The following is a 22214-nucleotide window of genomic DNA, read 5'->3' on the forward strand; positions in this document are numbered from 1 at the left end:
ACAGCAACCAAACTAAGATACTCCCAACGGCCATGTTTAACATCAGGAAAGTCAAAGCAAAGTGTGAGCACAAGCCAACTTCAGCTATTTGCATATAAAATACTGTATTAGCAGACCAAATTTCTTTGCCACCTCTGGATTCTTCAGTTATTTGATTAATACCAAATTCATTGACATTCTGGTCTTCATTTAAAGAAACAAGAAATCCGAGCATTAGAAATCATTAATTCCTGATAAACCTGAACTATCATTTCTGGTCTGCCTAAAATGACTTAAAAAACAACCTATTTTTTTTCCTTGTAGAATTTTGGGAATGCTAGCAAATCTGGAGCATCAAATAAAAAACCAGGTAAGTATAACAGCACCCTTGAAATCTGATGAGCATTTGCTCTGTTGTAATCTTGGATTTACAGTTTTCTATTTTCTTCTTTTCAGAGATTGCTCAAGTCACTTCAGCATATGCTGCTTCAGGGACCGAGCAGCTCAGTCTTGCACCAGGACAGTTAATATTGATCTTAAAGAAAAACACAAGTGGGTGGTGGCAAGGAGAGCTACAGGTACTGTTTTTTTGTCGTCTCCCCCCCAACTACATAAAATTTCAGGCTTGTAAAAAAGGTAAAGAGTCAGAAGAAAAGAAAAAAAACACCCCAGTTGTGATCATATTTGGAGGTGATCGGTCAACACTTAAATATTTTGTATTTCCTTCAATCTTCTGATGCTTTTAACATAGTTTTATTGACCTATAAACATTTATAAGTTTATCACTTACTAGGCCACAGGTAATTTTCTTTTTTTTTCTTTTTTTTTCAATTTTATTGGATATTCTCTGTATTTACATTTCAAATGTTATACCCTTCCTTCCCCTTCCCTTCCTTCCTCCCCCTCAACTTGCTTCCATGAAGGTGCTCTCTCTCCCAATCACTCTCTCCACCTCAGTGCCTTGGCTGGTTGGTTATGTTGTTCTTCTCATGAGGGTGCAAACCCTTCAGCTCTTTCAGTCCTTCTCTAGCTCTTTCATTGGGGTTCCTGTGTTCAGTCTAATATTTAGCTGCAAGCATCCTCATCTGTATCTATATGACTCTGGGAGAGCCTCTGAGGAGACAACCATGTCTGGTTCCTGCCAGTAAACACTTTTTGGCTTTAGCAATAGTGCGTGGGATTAGAGGCTGCATATGGGGTGGTTCACCAGGTGAGGCAGCCTCTGTAGGTCTTTCCTTCCATCCCTGCTCCTCTATTTGACCATGCATTTCCTGCCCTGTTATGTTCTCCCTTCTAAGAAGGACTGAGGCATCCACATTCTGGTCTTCCTTCTTTTTGAGCTTCATAAGTTCTGTGGATTTCTTGGGTATTCTGGGCTTTTATTTTTGGGGGGAGGGGAGGGTTGTATCCACTTATAAGTGAGTACATACTATAAGTATTCTATTGTGATTGGGTTACCTCACTTAGGATGATAGCTTCAAGTTCCAACCATTTGCCTAGGAATTTTATGAACTCATTTTTAATAGCTGAGTAGTAAGTACTTCATTGTGTATATACACCACAATTTCTGTATCCATTCCTCTGTTGAGAGACATCTGGGTTCTTCTCTGCTTCTAGCTATTATAAATAAGGCTGCTATGAGCATTGTTGAGGATGTGTCCTTGTTGAAGCTACTTTTGGGTATATGCCCAGGAGTGGTATAGCTGGGTCCTTGGGTAGCACTATGTTCAATTTTCTAAGGAACCTCCAGACTAATTTCCAGAGTGGTTGTACCAGTTTACAATCCCACCAACAGTGGAGGAGTGTTCCTCTTTCTTCACATCCTTGCCAGCATCTGCTGTCACTTGAGTTTTTGATCTTAGCCATTCTGACTGGTATGAGGTAGAATCTTAGGGTGGTTTTGATTTGCATTTCTCTGATAACTAGGGATGTTGAACATTTCTTTAGGTGCTTCTCAGCCTTTTGATATTCCACCATTGAGAAGTCTCTGTGTAGCTCTGTACCCCATTTTTTAATAGGATTATTTGATTCTCTAGAGTCTAACTTCTTGAGTTCTTTGTATATATTGGATACTAGCCCTCTATCAGATGTACGATTGGTAAAGATTTTTTTCCCAATTTGTTGGTTGCCATTTTGTCCTTGGCCTTTGCCAAGCTTTGCAATTTCATGAGGTCCCATTTGTCAATTCTTGATCTTAGAGCATAAGCCATTGGTGTTCTGTTCAGGATTTCCCTCTGTGCCTATGTGTTTTAAGGTCTTCCCCACTTTCTGTTCTGTTAGTTTCAATGTACGTGGTTTTATGTGGAGGTCTTTGATCTACTTGGACTTGAGCTTTGTACAAGGAGATAAGAAGGGATCAATTTGCATTCTTCTGCATGCTGACTGCCAGTTGAACCAACACCATTTGTTGAAGAGGCTGTTCTTTTTCCATTGAATGGTTTTAGCTCCTTTGTCAAAGATCAAGTGACCATGGGTGTGTGGGTTCATTTCTGGGTCTTTGATTCTATTCCATTGGTCTACCTTCCTATCTCTGTACCAATACCAGGCAGTTTTTATCACAATTGATCTATAATACAGCTTGAGGTCAAGATGGTGATTCCCCCAGAAGTGTTTTTATTGTTGAGAATGGTTTTTGCTATTCTGGGTTTTTAATTATTCCACATGAATTTGCAAATTGCTCTTTCTAATTCTATGAAGAATTGAGTTGAAATTTTGATGGGGATTGCATTGATCTGTAGATTGCTTTTGGCAAGATGGCCATTTTTATAATGTTTATCCTTTCAGTCCACGAGCTTGGGAGATCTTTCCATCTTTTGAGGTCTTCTTCAATTTCCTTCTTCAGAGACCTGAAGTTTTTGTCATACAGATCCTTCACTTGCTTGGTTAGGGTCACCAAAAGTCATCAAAAAGACAAGGAAGGACACTTTTTACTCATCAAAGGAAAAATCAAGATGAACTCTCAATCCTGAACACCTATGCTCCAAATACAAGAGTACCCACATTCATAAAAGAAACTCTACTAAAGCTCAGAGCGTATATTACACCACATACAATAATAGTGGGAGACTTCAACACCCCACTCTCATCAATAGACAGATCATGGATGCAGAAACTGAACAGAGTCACAGTGAAACTAACAGAAGTTATGAACCAAATAGATTTAACAGACATCTATAGAATATTTCATCCTAAAACAAAAGAACAGACCTTCTTCTCAACACTTCATGGCACTTTCTCCAAAATTGACCATATAGTCGGCCAAAGGACAGGCCTCAACAGATACAAGAAGATCAAAATAGTCCCATGCATTCTGTCAGATCACCATGGACTAAGACTGGTTTTCAGTAATAACAACAACAAAAGCTCACATACACATGGAAGCTAAACAGTGCTCTACTTAGTAATAGCTTGGTCAAGGAAGAAATAAAGAAAGAAATAGAAGACTTTTTAGAATTTAACAAAAATGAAGGCACAACATACCCAAAGTTATGGGATACAATGAAAGCAATGCTAAGGGGAAAACTCATAGCGCTGAGCACCTCCAAAAAGAAACTGGAGGGAGCATGCACTAATAACTTGACAGCACAACTGAAAGCTCTAGAACCAAAAAAGAAGCAGATACACCCAACAGGAGTAGATGGAAGGAAATACTCAAACTCAGAGCTGAAATCAACCAAATAGAGACAAAAAGAACTATACAAAGAATCAACAAAACCAGGAGCTGGTTCTTTGAGAAAATCAACAAGATTGATAAACCCTTAGCCAGACTAACAACCAGAGGGCACAGAGTGAGTATCCAAATTGACAAAATCAGAAATGAAAGGGGAGACATAACAACAGAAACTGAGAAAATTCAAGAAATCATCAGATCCTACTACAAAAGCCTATACTCAACAAAACTAGAAAATCTACAGGAAATGGACAATTTTATAGACAGATACCAGATACCAAAGTTAAATCAGGATCAGATAAACCATCTAAACAGCCCCATAACACCTAAAGAAATAGAAGCAGTCATCAAAACCTCCCAACCAAAAAAAGCTCAGGACCTGATGGGTTTAATGCAGAATTCTATCAGACCTTCATAGAAGACCTAATACCAATACTTTTCAAACTATTCCACAAAATAGAAACAGAGGGAGTATTACCCAACTCATTCTTTGAAGCCACAGTTACGCTCATACATAAACCACACAACGCCCCTACAAAGAAAGAGATCTTTAGACCAATTTCCCTCATGAACATTGATGAAAAAATACTCAATAAAATTCTTGCAAACCAAATTCAAGACCACAACAAAGTAGGCTTCATCCCAGGGATGCAAGGATGGTTCGATATATGTAAGTCCATCAATATCATCCACTATATAAACAAACTCAAAGAAAAAAAATCACATGATTATCTTTCTAGATGCTAAGAAAGCATTTGACAAAATTCAACACCCCTCATGTTAAAAGTCTTGGAAAGAGCAAGTATTCAAGGCACATACTCAAACATAGTAAAAGCAATATACAGCAAACCGGTAGCCAACATCAAACTAAATGGTGAGAAACTTGAAGCAATCCCACTAAAATCAGGGACTAGACAAGGCTGTCCACTCTCTCCCTACCTATTCAATATAGAACTTGAAGTACTAGACAGAGCAATAAGACAACAAAAAGAGGTCAAAGGGATAGAAATTGGAAAGGAAGAAGTCAAAATATCACTATTTGCAGATGATATGATAGTATACTTAAGTGACCCCAAAAAGTTCACCAGGGAACTTTCACAGGTCATTTTCTTAAAGGAAAAAGAATAATGTCATCTCTGCCTGGGATACTCAGCTTGCCATAGCCCGCCCCACCCCCAAGGTCTCAGGCTTTGGAAACAGCGTCTTAAAGGAAACAGTAGACTTAAATCTTTTTCTTGAAGGTGTACCAGATAGTTGCCATGTGTATGTGAGAGAAGAAAGAAAAAGCTTTCTTCTCTCATATAGAATATGTCTTTCGTCATTTAAATGTATGTTAGGGTTGAAAGATGATGACAGAAATAATAGCTGTATTTTTATATGTTTGCATGTGGTGGAAATGCATTTAGTTCTGGTATTATCATCTTAGAAATCCTAAAGAACAGGTGTACAGATTGGATCTGCTCAGTTTCCACCTTCCGGTTTACTTTCAACTAATGGCATGGGAACATGGTCTTCCTGAAATGCTCTTATGACCTCCTGATGACTGGCCAGGCTCCAGGGTGAAGTCTGGTTGAGCCTTACTCTTAAGAGGACTTGAGCTTGCGAGGAGCACCCGAAATGGAACTCTTGGTTCCTTCCCCAGCAGCATTACTTCTTCCTAGCAAGAATTTATGACAACACAGTTACTGCCACCTGGAGGAGCTGTGGGAGCCCTGATGTCTGGAGTTGTTAATGGGGGCTTTTTTTCACGTAGATATGGTTAATTGTTCATATGGTGAAGCCACTCCAGCCCTGTCACCAGAGTGAGCTGATATGGCGTGACATAGCACCAACAATAAGTCACATTGTTGGGTCTGGCAAGGTCTCAACCTTGCAGGTGTACTAAGACTCTTGCCAGTAATGCTGTACCAAGGATTTAGATTTTATCTAAGGAGCCAAGGGCAAAGCCAAGTATATGCTGTCATTGGAAAACCTAGGTGTTTAAGTTGTAATTTATGGTTATATTTAATTGTTTCTTTTGCTAATTTTATAGGCCAGAGGGAAGAAACGACAGAAGGGATGGTTTCCTGCCAGCCATGTAAAGCTGCTGGGTCCAAGTAGTGAGAGAACCACGCCTGCTTTTCACGCTGGTATGAAAGTGGCTTACCTTGTGTTTTGTCTTAGTAAACTGTGTTAAAGCACAGAATGTCTTAGATTAGCTGGCCCTTTGGAAGGCCTTGGAAAAGTTGCCTTTCCTTCCCTCCGCTTCAGAGTGGTGTACTACTGGAAATGTCTTCCTGCAGAGTTCTGTTATCCCTTGAAATATTAAAGTGAAGTGCTTCACTTGGGTTTTTATCCAGAATTGCTTAGGTTGGGGGGCGTGTTTTGTTTTGTGGAAGAAGATTGGAGGAGAGAGAATGTAAAGAAAACATTTAGCCTACTTTTAGAATTTAATAATAATTTAAGTTTCATGCCAGGGTTGATCCTTGTAGGAATACTTAATTTATTACTTTGCTGTTCTTTTGCTAGTTTGTCAAGTGATCGCTATGTATGACTATATAGCGAATAACGAAGATGAGCTCAATTTCTCCAAAGGACAGTTTATTAATGTCATGAACAAGGATGATCCCGACTGGTGGCAAGGAGAGATCAATGGGGTGACGGGGCTCTTTCCTTCAAACTATGTTAAGATGACAACAGACTCAGACCCAAGTCAACAGTGTGAGTAACATCCAATCACTTACCTCTCATCTGAACTGAAACCTTTAATACTCTCTATTACTTGCATTTCTATTCTGGGTCAGATCTTAAACTCGTCATTCACAGTAAATGCAAGAAATATTTTAAATAAGAAAAATCAAAAGATAAGAGTTTACAAGCTCAAAAGTTGTACTGCTTTATCATGAATGTTTTCTGCTAGATTTAGACGTTAGTGTTAGTTTTTATCTTTATGAAAACGTGATTCTTGTGTGGGTTCTTCGGTGTGATGGCTTCTGAACTGCAGCTTCCCTTCATCCCCAGCACTGCCTTACACTAGTCAGCATTCTCTATCAGCTAATGAGAAGTAGCTGACACTGTAAGTTCCCTGTACTGCAGGGTCTCCTTTTAGCATATGCAGGCCACTAGCTGTGGAGTCTCATTGGTTTGCTCTGTGTTTACATATCATCCAGTTTGGTAAAATTAAATAACCCATTCTAAATGTGTCTAAAACTCCTACTAGGTGATTACTTAGAGACTATCTCATGCTGAAAACATTTGTGAATCAAGATCACTTTCACAGTTGTACCTGATAAATACGAGAGGGAGGGAGGGAGGTGGGAGGGAGGGAGGGAGGAAAAGGGAAAGAATCTACTCATGTATAAAAGGCTCCTAGAAAAGTAACACAACTGGAGGAACAGCTTTTTAAAAAGATGCGTTGGTCTTACGTAGCTCAGGGTGGCCTTACATAGCCCAGGGTGGCCTTACACTGGTTGTAGGCCTAAGAATGACCTTGAATTCCTGATCCTCCTGGTTCCAGTTTTTTATTCTGAATACCAAGATTATAGGCCTGCACTACCATGCTCAAGTAAATTCTCTATGTCTCTCTGTCTCCTTCCTCTTCCTCCCCCTTCTCTTCTTCTTCCTCATCTTCATCTTTGTCCTCTTCTCCTCTTCCCTTCAGGTAGTAGAGGGGGATTGAAACTAGGGTCTCATGCATTGTATGCAGTACTCTACAACTGAGCCATGCTCCCAATATTTTGTCCTTAAGAAAAGCAGAATTTGAAGGTTTTTTTTTTTTTTTTTTTTTTTTTTTTTTTTTTTTTTTTTTTTTTTTTTGGTACACAAATTATACAGAAAGCATGAGTTAATTAGCCAAAGACACACAGCAAATTAACTTTTGGCAGGCCAGGCATGGTGCACCCCTAGATTCCTAGCATTCAGGGGGATCATAAGCTGGAGCCTAGTTTAATCTAAAACTAGCCATTGTAGTTAGTGGCCGCTGTGTTAGTACAGCTGTATGGTTTCACACCCTCACGGAGATAAGATGAGGAAATTACAGTGTTTGTACAAACAAGAGGAGGGAAATCTTTCATTTATTGTCCTATACAATTTTAAAGAAATGAAGTTCTCATTTGCTTCAGTGAAGACATTTATTTATTTCATAAATATTCTGTAAGTATCTACCACATACTTACAGGCATTAGAATCTAAATATTATGAGGCATACCCTATTCTAAAGTAGCTTTGGACTTCAATTGGAAATAGTAAATACTTATACAAATGGAACAATCCCTAAACCTATGTGGGAAAGAAGTTATGGTTTTGCAGAAGCCTTCTCAGAGTGCATTTCACTGAGACCAAGAGGAGGAGTTACAGTGTGCTAGAAAGGTAAAAGGGGATGAAGGAGGTCTTAGTTATTTTCTTGATCCTTCTGCCTAGTTAGAGATGAGGAAATAGAACAGTCAAGGGGCTGGGTCTGGTTCCAGTGGTCTCAGGTGCTCTTGGTGAGACAATTATTCTCTATAGCTCATGCCTCGGTTGGGGCTAAGGAAGACTGGGTTTAATGGTCTGAGTATATCTAGAAATGATAGTACTTTCCTAAATGAATGAGAAAGGTTCAACCTGGAATAAAAGAGTTCTTGGACAGTTTCCAAAGAGATCCTCTGAAAAGTTTGTCTCTCACAAAACAACTGTTTAAATCCCATAGGAGACAGCAGAGTCCTGCTTACTCAAAACAGCTATTTTCAGCAACTGGAGAGCCATAATTGCTTTTCAGCAATGACCAGAGTTCATTGTATCAGTAGCTGTGAAGTGCACTAAACTTAAGTTTACAGAAGCCTACGTCTTCCTAGGGTATGCTCTAGAAAATGTTGTATGCTGATAGTCAGGAATTCATTTGAGAACATATTTAGCTACTCAGATATTTAGAAGTGAATCATTTATTAATAATAGTCTGTGTTTGAAGCATTGGTGCTAGTTAAATTATAGATTACCATTTGTGTTTCTCCAGCCCTTATAAACACTATTTTCATTTTAATATATAATTGGGACTTTTAAGGTTGAGAATTTTAGTGGTTCAATGTATTTGGTTGAAGTTGCATGTGACTATTAGTCACATTTTTTTCTCACCCACCTAATTTATGTTCATTTTATTCCTCATTTTTCTTTTTTTAGGACCCAATGTTGTCTTCCAGTTGTGAAAGCACCCCAGAGACCCACTATCCAAGTTTGACTCTAGCGTGGAGGCAGGGCAGGCAGCCCTGATCAAATATCTCCTACACAATTCACTTACTTCGTTTGAATGTTAGAGCCACTTGTGATCATTTCTATGTGTTTCTAATTTACAGTTAAAATTTATTTGTAACAATTTCAAGGATAGTGGGTCTTTGTGTGGCTTTCCCTGCTGTTCTCTCTGGCATCCTCTAGCAGTTTTCTTCTTTTTTTTAATTTGGCACTTGTAGGTCATTAGCATGCATATTCAGTTTGCCCTGACATAGTGGGAGTACAAACACACAAAGACCCACTATTTGCACAAACTGTTCTCTCTGGTTTGGAATGGTCTGCCATGCTTTTCCAATGCTCTTGCAAATTGTATATTCATTGCAGAATTCAGATGATGTTTGCTTATGTTCTGCTATTATATTTGATCTAATCCTAATCACGAGGATCCTTAATTGGCTCCGTCTGTGATTTACCCTTAAATAAGCACTGTCTGTTACTTTCTAAAATGCCGCTATGAGTACCAGTAGTTAGGTTTGTTTGAAGGCCAAGAACTGGAAATAGGCTTTTCTATATTTTCTCTGTAATCCACCGAGCAGGAGCAATAATGTTGGGGACCTTGCCTTGTCTCACAGAAAAGGAAAGCGGTATGCTCTGACCAGCGAATGCCGAGTAAATGTTTAGTCTGTCTCAGCTGCCCAAGAATGAGCACAGGCCTAGGGCAGTTTTTGATTGGTCTTAGGTACTCTAGGCTACAGATTTTGTAAGCTGCTCTAGGCTCTGGTGCACAGTGCTTTACTGATGACATAAGCATGCACTGTTTTCAAGAGTGGATAGTGTCCATCACTGACTGTGAGGTGAGAAACCGTCCCTATCTTGGAGCACTTATATCAACAATATATTCTAAAGTAGAATTTATGTTATCTCTGTAGTCAGGTGACTACTTACCCTAGTATACAAAGTAACATTTGTTGGCATTCATAATGCATTAGTAAAATCCATAAGGAAACCTTAAAGAGTTTGTAGCAAACCTGAAGCAGATATGTAGGCTTTAGCCAAGGACCCACAGTACAAGAAGAGCACATGAGAACTGGCATTGCTCTGTGCCCAGGAGGCTTCTTTGAGATTAGAATATTGATGTTTCTATCTACACTTTCCTGAGTATTCGCCTCCCACATTGGCTACTTTGGCATAGAATTTTACTTCTTCCTTTGAGTGGAAAGCACCCTAAACGTAATAGACATTATTATAAATTAATATGCATGATAGCACTTAGCTGATACGAGTTTTAATACAGTATTAAACCATATTTGAAAATCAATGAGCAGTTTATGCAATTTAAAATGTTTACAAATTGCCGTGCAATCTACTGTTTGTGAAATGTCAGATAAGTGTGTGTACAATCAGAGTTTTATTCCTCACAGAGTCCTTTGAGAAAGCAAAACATGCTTTTATACCTCTCATTTTAATTTAAAGGCATATTTTGTGCAATATTTATTTTAATGTGCCTATATATAATGAATGAATTACTATAATCATACATTGCCTAAATTGTGACTTGAGGAAAAAAACCAACAGTTTAGTTACAATTTTATAAAACCTAAGTATCTGTACTGGAAATGTTCACATTGTTGAGGTATTAGGAGATGTGTGTGTGCTCCTGGCCTGGGGATTTCTGTTAAGAGTTCTTAGACCACCTTCATTTTAGCATTTGCCATCATGACGGTATTTTATATAACATTCATAGGAAAGCAATAATTTCAATTTACAGAAGGATAAGAGAATTGCCTGCAGTCCCTAAGAGACAGTGCAGAGATTGATTCCAAACTGACTTCCACAGTGTATAGATTACCTGATCTTTTTTTGTTTTTTGTCTCGTCGACATTCTGCCTTTACATCCTTAAAGTCCATGTGTGGACAGTTGCTTTATATGCTGAGGTCAGAAACCCAGCACCATTAAATAATTATATTGTTTCCTAAAGCACATTTTTCTTTATAATTTTTACTTGGGGCATCTCTATTATACTCATAAGTTATTCCAAAAGACAAATCACTTTACTTCTTCATCATAAAAAGTAGATTACTAGCCAAATGTGATGGTGCACACCTTTAATCCCAGCACTCAGGAGGCAGAGGCAGGCAGATCTCTATGAGTTCCAGGCCAGCCTGGTCTACAATGTGAGTCCAGGTAGCCAGGGCTCTGTTACACAGAGAAAACCTGTCTCAACACAACAACAACAAAAGTAGATTATTGGAACTGGCATTCAGGTTGAGCTCAACATGTACAATCAATCTGAAAATATGCCCAACAGGTACCTGTGGAGTTAGTCACACACTAGCCCAACAATCAAAGAAAAGGTCACTATAGCAAGTAAACTCAGTGTGTTAACTGAATGCTATTTGTGTAGGTGTCCATCATATATCTCATAGAAAGCTGTAAGAAAGGAAATTGACTGACATGTAATCATGTTGATTGTTCTAATGAGTACATTGCAGTCTGTTGAAATACTTCATGTATCTGCCAGCCATGCATTTGCTCTCTTTCTGATTTAAAAGAAGGCAGCTTTCTGCTGCTTACAAGTTTATTGGAGACATAACTTAAAAATTAGAGCACAGTGGATCTACTTGAACTTGTAGGAAACCCAGTTTAAGAGCACACTGTGCGGCACGTAAAGTGTGTGCTTGAACTTGATGGCTGTTCCAGCAGGGAAGAAATGGCTACAACCACAGCTGGCATTTTAGAAATTTAGAAACTAAAAATTAACCTTATTGATTATATGGTTTCTCTGATTCTTTGGATTATTTTGAAATAATGCAATACTTAAAACAGTAACTGTTTTAAAATACAATATGATACTAGAGTTCAAAGAAAGAGATTAGGGCGGGGAGGAAAGGTAGAGAAAGAAATGCCAAGTCCAGTCCAAAGCTTTATTTGCCAAGTTTTCTTAGAATGAAATTACCAAATTATGAGTTGTTGTAAATAAGTAGCAGGATACTGAGACCCGTGCCGACGGCATTGTTAGATGCTGCTGTGATGCTGCTGTGATGTAATAAACTATCAATTGTTGCAAAGTGATGTATTTGCCTTAAAGTTTTATTTTGTGTGTCTTGAAAACTATAGTATTAAAGGTATTGAGATTGTGCAAATGCTGGGCACGCTTGGCATGAAATAGTGTTTTTATTTTTACACAATTGTAATATAACTATGCAAGTGTGTTTATTAAAAGAACACAAACTCCATTACTTGTATTGTGTATTTCTTTTGAAGCATCCTTTTAAAACTTACTTTATTTAGATAATAAGTGTGATTAAATGTCTTTCGGACTTTGCTTTTTCTCTTAATGTAATCCCAGGGTACAGACCAGTAGTCAAGATTTATATTATTTGAGATAATTATATATATCTCAAAAACAAAAAAGATTTTTATTTTGCTATTGCTATGCTATTGCATAGAGAAGATTACTATAATCAAAGATAATAGGATTGTTTTATTTGCAGTTTTTTCCACAATTGTTTTTAAATATTGAAAGAAACTTAGAAGACATTTCAGTACAAAATAAGAGACTAATAGAAGAACCTGCAGCAGTCCTTCATATATGGGACTATAGGTTGATGTCAAGGCGACACATGATTGGACAGTAGAGAGTGGAGCAGGGACAACGTTTTTGTAAGGCAGGAAAGAGGTGGAAGAGAGGAGATTCAAGATGGAAGACGAAGATGAAGCATCTCTGTCCGCGCAGCTCTGTGTAGCCTCAGGTAGATAAGATTATTTCTAAGGGTTTCTGTGGGTCAGTTTGTTTTATCTAGGTAGGTGGTTTACATCTTTGTCAAATGGCTGTAAGCTTATTATGTGGATGAATTGTGGATTGAGACTTTAACATATAAATCTGATTGATAAATCATTGATTATTGAGTCATGATTTTACCGGGGTGTGGGGAGTGTGAGCTCAGTTTTCGACTAGCAGAGAAGCAGCCAGGGCGAAACGTTCCAGCGCAGTGGCCTGCGGCTCTACATGGGAACCAGTAGCCAAAGTTCCAGACTAAAAGAGAGACAGCTGGGAGAGGGTGGTAGGGGGACCACATACATGGTAGAGGAAGAGCCCGGGCTCCCTGCTAGAGCAGCTCCCTAGTGGGCCAGACCGGTAGCCGGAGATCCTATTTTATTTTTACCACAACATGGGACCTTGGAGTTGAGCCTTTACAATCAAGTAAGTGGTTTTATAAATTAGCAAAAATAAAAATACAATCCAAATGTAACCTAGCATAAACACCATCTTTCCCACATTCTTTCTCTGCAAAGTAATCCAGCTAATATGTGGTGAGGATTTGTTTGCATGAGGACAAGCAGAATACTATCTGCAGTAATATTTAGATACCTCAGTGAGAGTGAGGATACCCAAGCAAGGCATTGCCATGAAATGGGCGCAGAGCACATAATATAAGTCCAAGAACTGTGGCAGATTTGTTTTCCTGCTCATCAGGGAGAGCAAAGGAGGACCCTAGTTGCACCCTAGATTGGTGAGGCAGAGAAGACTTGCTGGATGTGAGGAGTAGCTGACAGGCCATGAGATAAGTAGGAGTCATCCTGACTCAGTGCAGACTGAATATTCTACACACACCAGAGTGCGGGGGCATGGGGGGCAGGAGGCGGGATAAGTGTTCAGTATTGTGAGGGAGGGACTGGAGCCGCAGGGAAGTGTGGGCAAGGTTCTCTAGCTTGGCTCTGCTGGATGACCTGGAAGCTCTAAATTACTACTGAATCCTACCAGCACGTTCGGAAGGTTAGCCCGAGCCTGAGGATGTTTTCCACGTTTCCCATGTGATTCTGGCCTGGTGTGCATCAGAGGTGAAGAGAGTGAGTCAAAGATCTGAGGGAAATTAGCATACATTAGGCACTGATGAAATGCCCAGGGAAAGTAGCAGGGTCAGATTTCCAAATTTTATCTTGAATGGCAGGGTGGGATATTAGCGTACCTGTGCCATGTACGGAGCCAGAGGTGGGGGAAGAAGGTGAGTTTGTTTTTGTTTGTTTGTTTGATACCCACCAGCTGGAAATGGGCACCACTGCTCTTGGGTAGTTGAGGCTCCTTGGGGAAAGGATCAGACCTCTGAGACCCTCAGCTAGGGTTAAGAAATAGGAGGACTGGGATAACAGGCAGCAGGATTTGTTAGAGTAGAGAGTACTGTGGAGGAACCATTTAGAAAACAAGAAGATCCTGCCTGTTAGAAATAGGACCCCTTGGATCCATGAACAAAATAACCCATGTCATTTTTACAGATGGGAACATTAAAAAGGTCTAACGTCCCAATAGGGGACAAGTTTGCTTAGTGAGCTGGCTTCTGGGTTTATGCTATGAGCCTCATATGGTTCTGTGCTAATGCTACTGCCGTCTTTATAATCATGAGGTCTGGCAGTGCACATTACTCATACCAGTGAGAAGAAACACAGAGAAGAGGCTAGGGTGAAATAGAACAGCAAGAGCCTGTAGTGGTCGCATTCAGAAGGAGAAAGCTGCCCATAATCACTCTCACCGAGTAACAGTGATTCAGCCCCTTAACATACATCTCAGTGGGTTTGTATCTACGGTTATGTGGCCATTGCTATAATCAATTATAAGATCTTTTTATTGCCTGAAAAGAACTTTATCACTCTCTTATCTCCTTGTAACCACATCCACACACAGAACATACTAACCCACTTTATGTCTTTATGTTTGTCTGTTCTGGACATTCCTCTAAGATGTGTGGGAGTTTGAGATTTGCTAATTTCTCATAACATATATGTTGTAGGATATATCGATGCATTATTCCATTTTATAGGTAGGTTAAAATTTTATTGTTTGACGATGCCATGTTTTAAGCTCCTTTGGAAAACACCAAAACACGTGGTTTCCAGATCTCACAGTACGTTCTTTTGTAACAGCCACACTGTTCCACACTGCATTGATCCCACTAGCAGTGAAGGAGTCCCTGTTGCTTCGGTCTATTCAGCATTTGCTGTTGTGTTGTGGTCTCTGGCCAAGCTAATGTGTGGGCTGGTATTTTGTTTTAATATCCATTTCCCTGAAGATAGGTTGTATACAGAATCCTTGCTGAGTAGCCCTGGCTGGCCTTAAATTCAGAGATTCACTTGCCTCTGCTTCCTGAGTGCCCGGATGAAGGGTGAGCATCACCCAGTGATTTTTGTGCGTTCACTTGCTACCTGCACATCTTCTTTGGTGAGGTGTTGGGGTCTATGACCTGTTCTTAAATCAGATATTATTTATTTATTGTTGGGTAACAATCCCATGTCAGATGTATGGCTTGTAACTATTTTTTCACAGTCTGTGACTTGTCTCTTTTTTCTCTTGACCCTGCCTTTCATAAGACAAAATTGTTAATTTTAGTGAAGTCCAGCTTGTAAATGTGGATTATGCCTTTGTGTCATAAGTTATTACTTGGCCTAAAGCCACATAGATTTTTTTTCTCATATCTTCTGTGAGTTCTACATGTTGTGGCTCACATTTGGGACTTGAGTATGGTGCATTTTCAGTTAATTTTAATGAGGTCTAGCTAGAGCAGCAGTTCTCAACCTGTGGGCCTCCATCCCTTTGTAGGCTGAATGAGCTTTCCACAGGGATGTCTGTCAGATGTCCTGCATATCAGACATTTACATGAAGACTCATAACAGTAGCAAAGTTAAAGTTATGAAGTAGCAACAAAAATAACTGTACGGTTGGGTGTCGGCACAGCATGAGGAATTGTATTGGAGGGGGCATCATTAGGACCATTGGCCTAGAGCCCTACATGTGTAGCATTCACACATCCCAGAGCCGTCTACTGAGATTCTCTCTCTTATTGCCTGTGCTCCTATATCAAAGATCAGTTGGATGTTGTCTGAGTCCATTTCTGTGTTGCCTTGGGTCTCATGGCCAGCCCATCTGTGTATCTCTTGCTCAGACCGCACTGTCTTGGTTCCTGCAGTCCAGTACTGGGTCTTTTTTCTTTTTTCATATTGTGGTAGCCATTTTGGGTCTTTTGCCTCTCCATATAAACTTCAGAATTAATTCTGAATTTTTTTTCTTTGTCTTGAACAAGAACAAGAAATTATGACATGTTCTTATGAGAGACTTCAATTCACACTGTTGTCAGAAGCAACAGTCAGTCATTCAGTGTCTCAGAGCAAGTAAAGAAGCAGAACGTCCCTGGGAGGCCACACCTTGCCTGTCACTGAGGATGAAAGCCATGTCACACATTTGGCATCAGGAAGCACTAGCTCATTGCACAACACATAGTAAGTTCTAGAGATAATAGCCAACATGTGAACATTTTCTGTGCAGCACACAGTGAGCCAGACATTTGGGGCTGACACATTGGAGCCACAGTCCATCCTGACTCTGAAGTTCACGTTCCTAGCCACCTGCTTTTCCTGCAAACCAGAAAAGTAGAATCAGCAGCAGTGAGGTGAGGTGATGGACGTCAGCTTCGGGCAAATCCAGGTTAGCCCTGGAAGAGCCCTGGAAGAGCCTGCTGCTGCATCTGATTGCTGCCTTCCGTCATCACTGCGGAACCAGAGTCAGGAGGTGGTAGATCATAGCTGGGTCCTGAACTCACAGTGTAGGGTGCTCTCCAGTTATGAAGTCACTGGAAATGTGAACTGTATGAATATCCCATGGGGGTGCTGAGAGGCAGGTAGGCTATTTAGTGACGCCAAGGAGGAAGAGATTTATGAAGTCCTTCTGCCCCCTGACAGCACTGTTTGATTGAGTCCTGATGCTATGTGCTGCAGCGAGTATCTGTAAGGTTCGAATTGTGTGATGGGTAGAGGGTATAAAGGAACAGGTATCTCAGTAAGACACAAGAAGTTAAAGGAAGGAGAAGGTCATGTCAGTTTTGTTTGCAGTACCTGGGGATGGTTGACATTCTGGATATTATTCTAATTCATTCTTCATCCAAAAATCAGCTCAGGGTCAACCAAATCAGGTGTGTAGTCTACACCCGGCATCCAGTGAGTGTGGCGTGGGCCCCAATGCATGCTGTCCTTCCTTCCAATGTAAGGAGCCTGGTCGCTCTGAAGCTCGGCCACAGGAACAGATCCATCTGCCCAGGAGGCTTCAGAGAATGCCATAGTGTCAGCAAGGAAGGAATGCCCCCCTTGATTCATCCCTTGCATGCAGTCCAAATTCTGAAGAGCAAGTCAGCTAAGTCTGGATGAAGCAGGCGGGGTAGGAAGCACAGGGATCCTAGCCTGAAGTAACTGCCAAGGAGTGTGCATGGCAGTCGGTGCCCTGAAACTTATGGGGGTGCACACGTGTGAGGACCCAGTTCAGATCCCCTAGCCCCACAAAAGCCCTGGAATCCAGGTACTCCGGAGGCAGACACACAGACTCCCCCAGAGCCATCTGGCTAACTAGACTAAAGTCTGCAGGCCCCAGGTTCAGCAAAGACCCCCACCCACCTCAGTAAATCGAGTGAAGAGTAATCAAAGATCACATCAGTCTCTGGTCTCCACATATGCATACAAAGAAGAGTTCTCGGTTGATCTTTATGATCTATGCACACAAAGAACTCTTGTGATCTTCCATAGCAGATTAGGAAGTAAAAATAAATCCTGTAAAAGTATCCACAGGGTTGCTTTGGGGACATTCTAGAATACTACTATTATGTGGTAGCTTTCTAATGTTCTAAAATATTTCAGTACAGTTGCATCTAAATAAGCAATCTAAGGCTTGATGTACAGTTTGGTAGACATCAAAAAGATACCGGGGCCCAAGTGGATGGAGCACAGGGCATATGAATGTAACCCCAGTGCTTGAGAGGGATGCTCAGAGTTGAAGGTCAGTCTGAACATCACAACAAACCTATGTCTAAAAAAAGAACTGTTAAATATGTTTTGAAAGATTTGGGGTATATAGCTCAGCAGCAGAGCAGTTGCCCAGCATACGTGAAGGTGCAGGTTTGATCCCCAGTAACACCAGCAAATAAAAGTTCGTTAAAGAATTATTCAAATTTTAGACATATATTTCCCCATCACTTTATGATTAAAAATACTACTTGATACATTGTTTGTCCTTAATAAAATATTTACCAAGAAATTAAAAATATTTTGTTTTATAAAATAGCAGGTTTCTGGAGCCCTTATAAGACTTGGTTATGTATTAAGACAGCCTGCAGAGAGTTGCCCAGTTTAGTCTTCTGGATTTATTGTTGGATGCTATCTCGTCACAGAGCTTTCACACAGTGCAGCCAACAGCCAGTATGTAATACTCAGGGTGTCTATGAGGGCAAAGCACAGAGAACCGCATTGTTCTGTGACCTTGCTCTCCTTAGAATGGGCCAGGCCTTTCTGGTACTTATGACCTAATCTGAGCAAACAGCCAGCACAGTACCCTTTGTCCTTCAGCTTTTGGGATCTTCCCAGAGCTTTCTCTCTCCTGAGCATCTCTCTTTTGATTCTTGTTTGCTCAGGGATTTATAACAGTGGCTCATGTCCATCAAAGTGGGACAGTTTTCATTAACTATGACTCATAATGTGTTTCCACGGCGAGGGGCTTGTAGTTCCACTCACTCCAACTGTCTGTCCAGGAACTTTGATCTGACATTTCCCCTCTGTCCATTCTTCTTGCCCATTGGTACCTGCAAGGAGTTTTTCGTTGCTCTTTTGTGATCAGTGTTGTACGTCAGGGTCCATCTGATCATATTTTATCAGTCCTTGAAGAAAACCTACTAGGGTATCAGGCACTGTAAATACAGCAGATTATAAAACATACAATAATATAGCCTTCTGCCAGCAGAGGGTGGAAACTGAACAAATGACATTAAGCAAGAGTGCTGCATCTCAGGATGCTCCAAAATGTCTCCAGGTTGGTCATGTGGGGAGCAAAGACTTGAAGGGCGTGGAGGATATCTGGAGAAAGGACCATTCTAGGAGGAAGAGGCAGCATACCCTTGGACCTACCATAGGAGTGTGTGTGTGATGCTCAGAGAACAGGGTGGTGGCCAGTGTCCTGGAACAAAGGGAACAAGGGAGGGGGACAAGAATGGGTCAAGGAGATGGAGCAGTAGCTGAGATTCTTTGGGGCTGTTTTATAATAACTCTGGCTTTTGTATGCAGCAAGAGAACTCCTTTAAACGGTTTTAAGGAGAGATGGTATAATGTGTTTTAACAGGGCTGCTCTGCTCAGTTAAAGTGAGGAAGGGAACCAGAAAGAAGCAAGAGGGTCCACTAGGAACCTGCTCAGAGATCCAAGTAGAGGACAGATGGTAGAGGCTTGGATCCCGATGGGAATGATGGTGTGCTGCACTAGTCAGATTATGGATGTGAGTGAATCGAATATGAAGAGTAAGATCCAAAAATCTTAGCATGAGCTGGGGAGAAATGGAACTAGCACTGAGTTAGAAGGTGAGGCCTGCGGAGCCAGTTAGGTAAAGATAGGAAGGAGGCGGCTTTCAGTGCCCCACTGATGAGGGAGATCCTGCATAGGCAAGAGACCATACTTTCACACAGAGAGCATAAATGTGGGAGTGTCCAACACATCCTTAAGTAGGTCACAGAGTCAACAGAGAAGAGACCCAAGGCCTGACACAGAGGACACTCCAAGGGAGACCTGGAAAGGCTGGGCAAGGATTTAGGACTCTTTGGGGAGAGTTGCTGGCCCAGAGGAACGAGGGGCGAGGGCATGGCTTGGAGTAGGCGTCTTGCCTGGGTGGATCCCCAGGTGGATCTCCAGAAAGGGAATGATCACAGGAGTCAGTGATGGGTCAGGTAAAATGAGTGTCTGCTACTAAGGGAATGACCCACGGAACAGCAGGAAGCTACCTTTCTCTGTTCTCCATTTTAACATTGTTTATTCACTTTACATCTTGATTCTGTTCTCCTCCCCTTCTCTGAAAGAGAGGAGGATCCCCTGTTCCCTGAATGTCCCCCCACCCTGGCACATCAAGTCTTTGCAGATCTAGATGCTTCTTTTCCCACTGAGGCCTGACTGAGTTAGGAAAACAAATTCCACAAACAGGCAACAGCTTTTGGGATAGCCCCTGCTCTAGGTGTTCAGGACCCACATGAAGACCAAGATGAGCATCTTCTACGTATGTGTTAGAAGACCTAGATCCAGCCTATTTATGCTCTTTGGTTGGTGGTTCAGTCGCTGAGAGCTCCCAAAGTTTCAGGTTAGTTGACTCTGTTGGTCTTCTTGTGGAGTTCCTATCTCTTGGGGCCCAACATTCTTCCCCCAGCTCTTCCTTAAAAGTCCACAAGCTCCATCCACTGTTTGGCTATGAGCATCTCTATCAGTCTGAGTCAGCTGCTGGGTGGAGCCTCTCAGAGGACAGCCGAGCTAGACTCCTGTCTGCAAGCATGACAGTGTCATTAGTAGTGTCAGGGGATTGCTTGCCATTCCTTCAGTCTCTGCTCCACCCTCCCATCCCTTCATTTCTTGTACGAAGGATACATTTTGGGTCAAAAGTTTTATGGGTAGATTAGTGTCCCTATAGCTCCACTGGGGTTCTTGCGTGGCCTCTTCTCCACTGCTGAGTAGTGTCTCTGTGTCTCTCTGTCTGTCTGTCTCTGTCTTTCTGTCTGTCTGTCTGTCTCTCATTTATTTATTTATTTACTATGTATACAGTGTTCTGTCTGCATGTAGGCCTGCACAGCAGAAAAGGCACCAGATCCTATAATACATGGTTGTGAGCCACCATGCGCTTGCTGGGATTTGAACTCAGGAAGAGCAGCCAGTGCTCTTCACCTCTGAGCCATCATCTCTCTAGTCCAGGAAGCTGTCTTTAAGCAAGAAACATTTGGGGCCAGTAAGGTAGCTCTGCCAGTAAAGGTACAGCATAATCCTGACATGAATCCAAAGTAAAGAGAAAAGCCAAATCTACAAAGTTGTCTTCTATCCTGCACACATGCACCACGGCACATATGTCCACACACAAACATCATGCATATACATAACACAATTACAGTAAAAACATTTGAAGGGCTGGTGTGGTGGTTTGTGTTTGGCCCAGGGAGTGGCACTCTTAGAAGGTGTGGCCCTGTTGGAAGTTGTCACTATAGGCCTGGGCTTTAAGACCCTCATCCTAGCTACCTGAAAGTCAGTCTTCTCCCAGCAGCCTTCAGATTGAGATGTAGAACTCTCAGCTCCTCCTGCACCATGCCTGCTTGGATGCTGCCTGTTCCCACCTTGATGATAATGGACTGAAACTCTGAATTTATAAGCCAGCCCAAATTAAATGTTGTCCTTATAATAGTCGCCTTGGTCAAGGTGTCTGCTCACAGCAGTAAAACCCTGACTAAGACAGCTGGTGAGATGCCTCAGTGACAAAGCACTTGCCACACAAGCTTAACAAGCTGAATTTCATCCCTGGAGCCTACATAAAGGTAGAAGGAGAGAACAGCCTCTCCAGAGTTGTCCTCTGCCCACAGACATGCCGTGGTGCACACGCCCTACACAGAATGATAAATCAAAGGTTTGCACTTATTGTGTAGCTGTGGAGGAATGTGTGCATGTGGATGTAGATACCTGTGGACACCAGAGGAGAGTATTAGGTCCCCTGAGGTTACAGGCAGCTGAGAGCAGCTTGAAGTGGGTACTGGGAACCCAGCTCAGGTCCTTTGCAAGTGCCCGTGGTCCCTGAGCCATCTCCACCCTCTTAACTAATTTTTTTTAAAAAACAGCTGAAAGTAGTGCTAAATTTATACATTTCCTGATATGTTTGGTAAACATTTTCCCATAGTGATATTTGTTGAAATGTGTATTTTCTTATATATGTTCATATGTCAAGCTTATTAACTGCTCATTTGATAATTTTCATTGGAAAGTATCAGGTTCACTACTGATTATAGTTGTCTGTTTCTTTTTTTCTTTTTTTCTCAAAGAGGCATATTTATTTTCAGAAACATAACAGCTCTTTATACTATACTTCGAAGCTTTTCTGTTGCTTTCAATAAGCTCAGTACTGTCTCTTCCCAGTGACTGCTGCAACATCTCATGCACATCCTTTGGCATTTGCTTTATTTTATTCTATTTTATTGATTTATTTGATTGATTCTAGTTTTTCAGTTTTCAGGATATAGTTTTCCATTTTCACACTAGACTCAAATTCACTATGTATCCCAGGCTGGCCTCCAGTTCAGCTCAGTGTCCCTGCCCTAGTCTTTTGAATGCGGGTTACAGTCACGAGCTGCCACACCCAGCTTGGTGGTGATGACTCTTTAGACGTCTGTGATGTGGTCCATAAGAGATAACTTGCTGTCTCAATTCTATCTGCCGATCCTTCCACTTTCCCTGCCTCAACCCGTGCAGTGTGTGCTGATCGTGTCTCTCTGTGCCCCGTGCAGTGTGTGCTGATCGTGTCTGTCTGTCTGTCTGTGCCCCGTGCAGTGTGTGCTGATCGTGTCTGTCTG

The 22214-nt window shown here is 41.2% G+C and overlaps 1 protein-coding gene across 7 annotated transcripts in view; it reads left to right on the plus strand.

Annotated features, from left to right (window-relative positions):
- Window positions 1-22214, plus strand: part of ITSN2 (intersectin 2) — a 115463-nt gene that overhangs the window by 73580 nt on the left and 19669 nt on the right. For 6 of the 7 annotated variants that reach the window (XR_013975111.1, XM_080920295.1, XM_080920298.1 and 3 more), the window contains 4 exons: window positions 304-349; window positions 436-557; window positions 5682-5778; window positions 6158-6349. Coding sequence is in view for 6 of the 7 variants with exons in the window: in XM_080920295.1 (XP_080776421.1) it covers window positions 304-349; window positions 436-557; window positions 5682-5778; window positions 6158-6349 (457 nt within the window). In the remaining variant the exon portion in view is untranslated. Of the gene's footprint in view, window positions 1-303; window positions 350-435; window positions 558-5681; window positions 5779-6157; window positions 6350-8782; window positions 12068-22214 lie in introns of those variants that run through there. The other variant, XM_080920300.1, reaches the window with a different exon arrangement.

Source organism: Micromys minutus (assembly GCF_963924665.1).
Source record: "Micromys minutus genome assembly, chromosome: 1".
Lineage (NCBI taxonomy): Eukaryota > Metazoa > Chordata > Mammalia > Rodentia > Muridae > Micromys > Micromys minutus.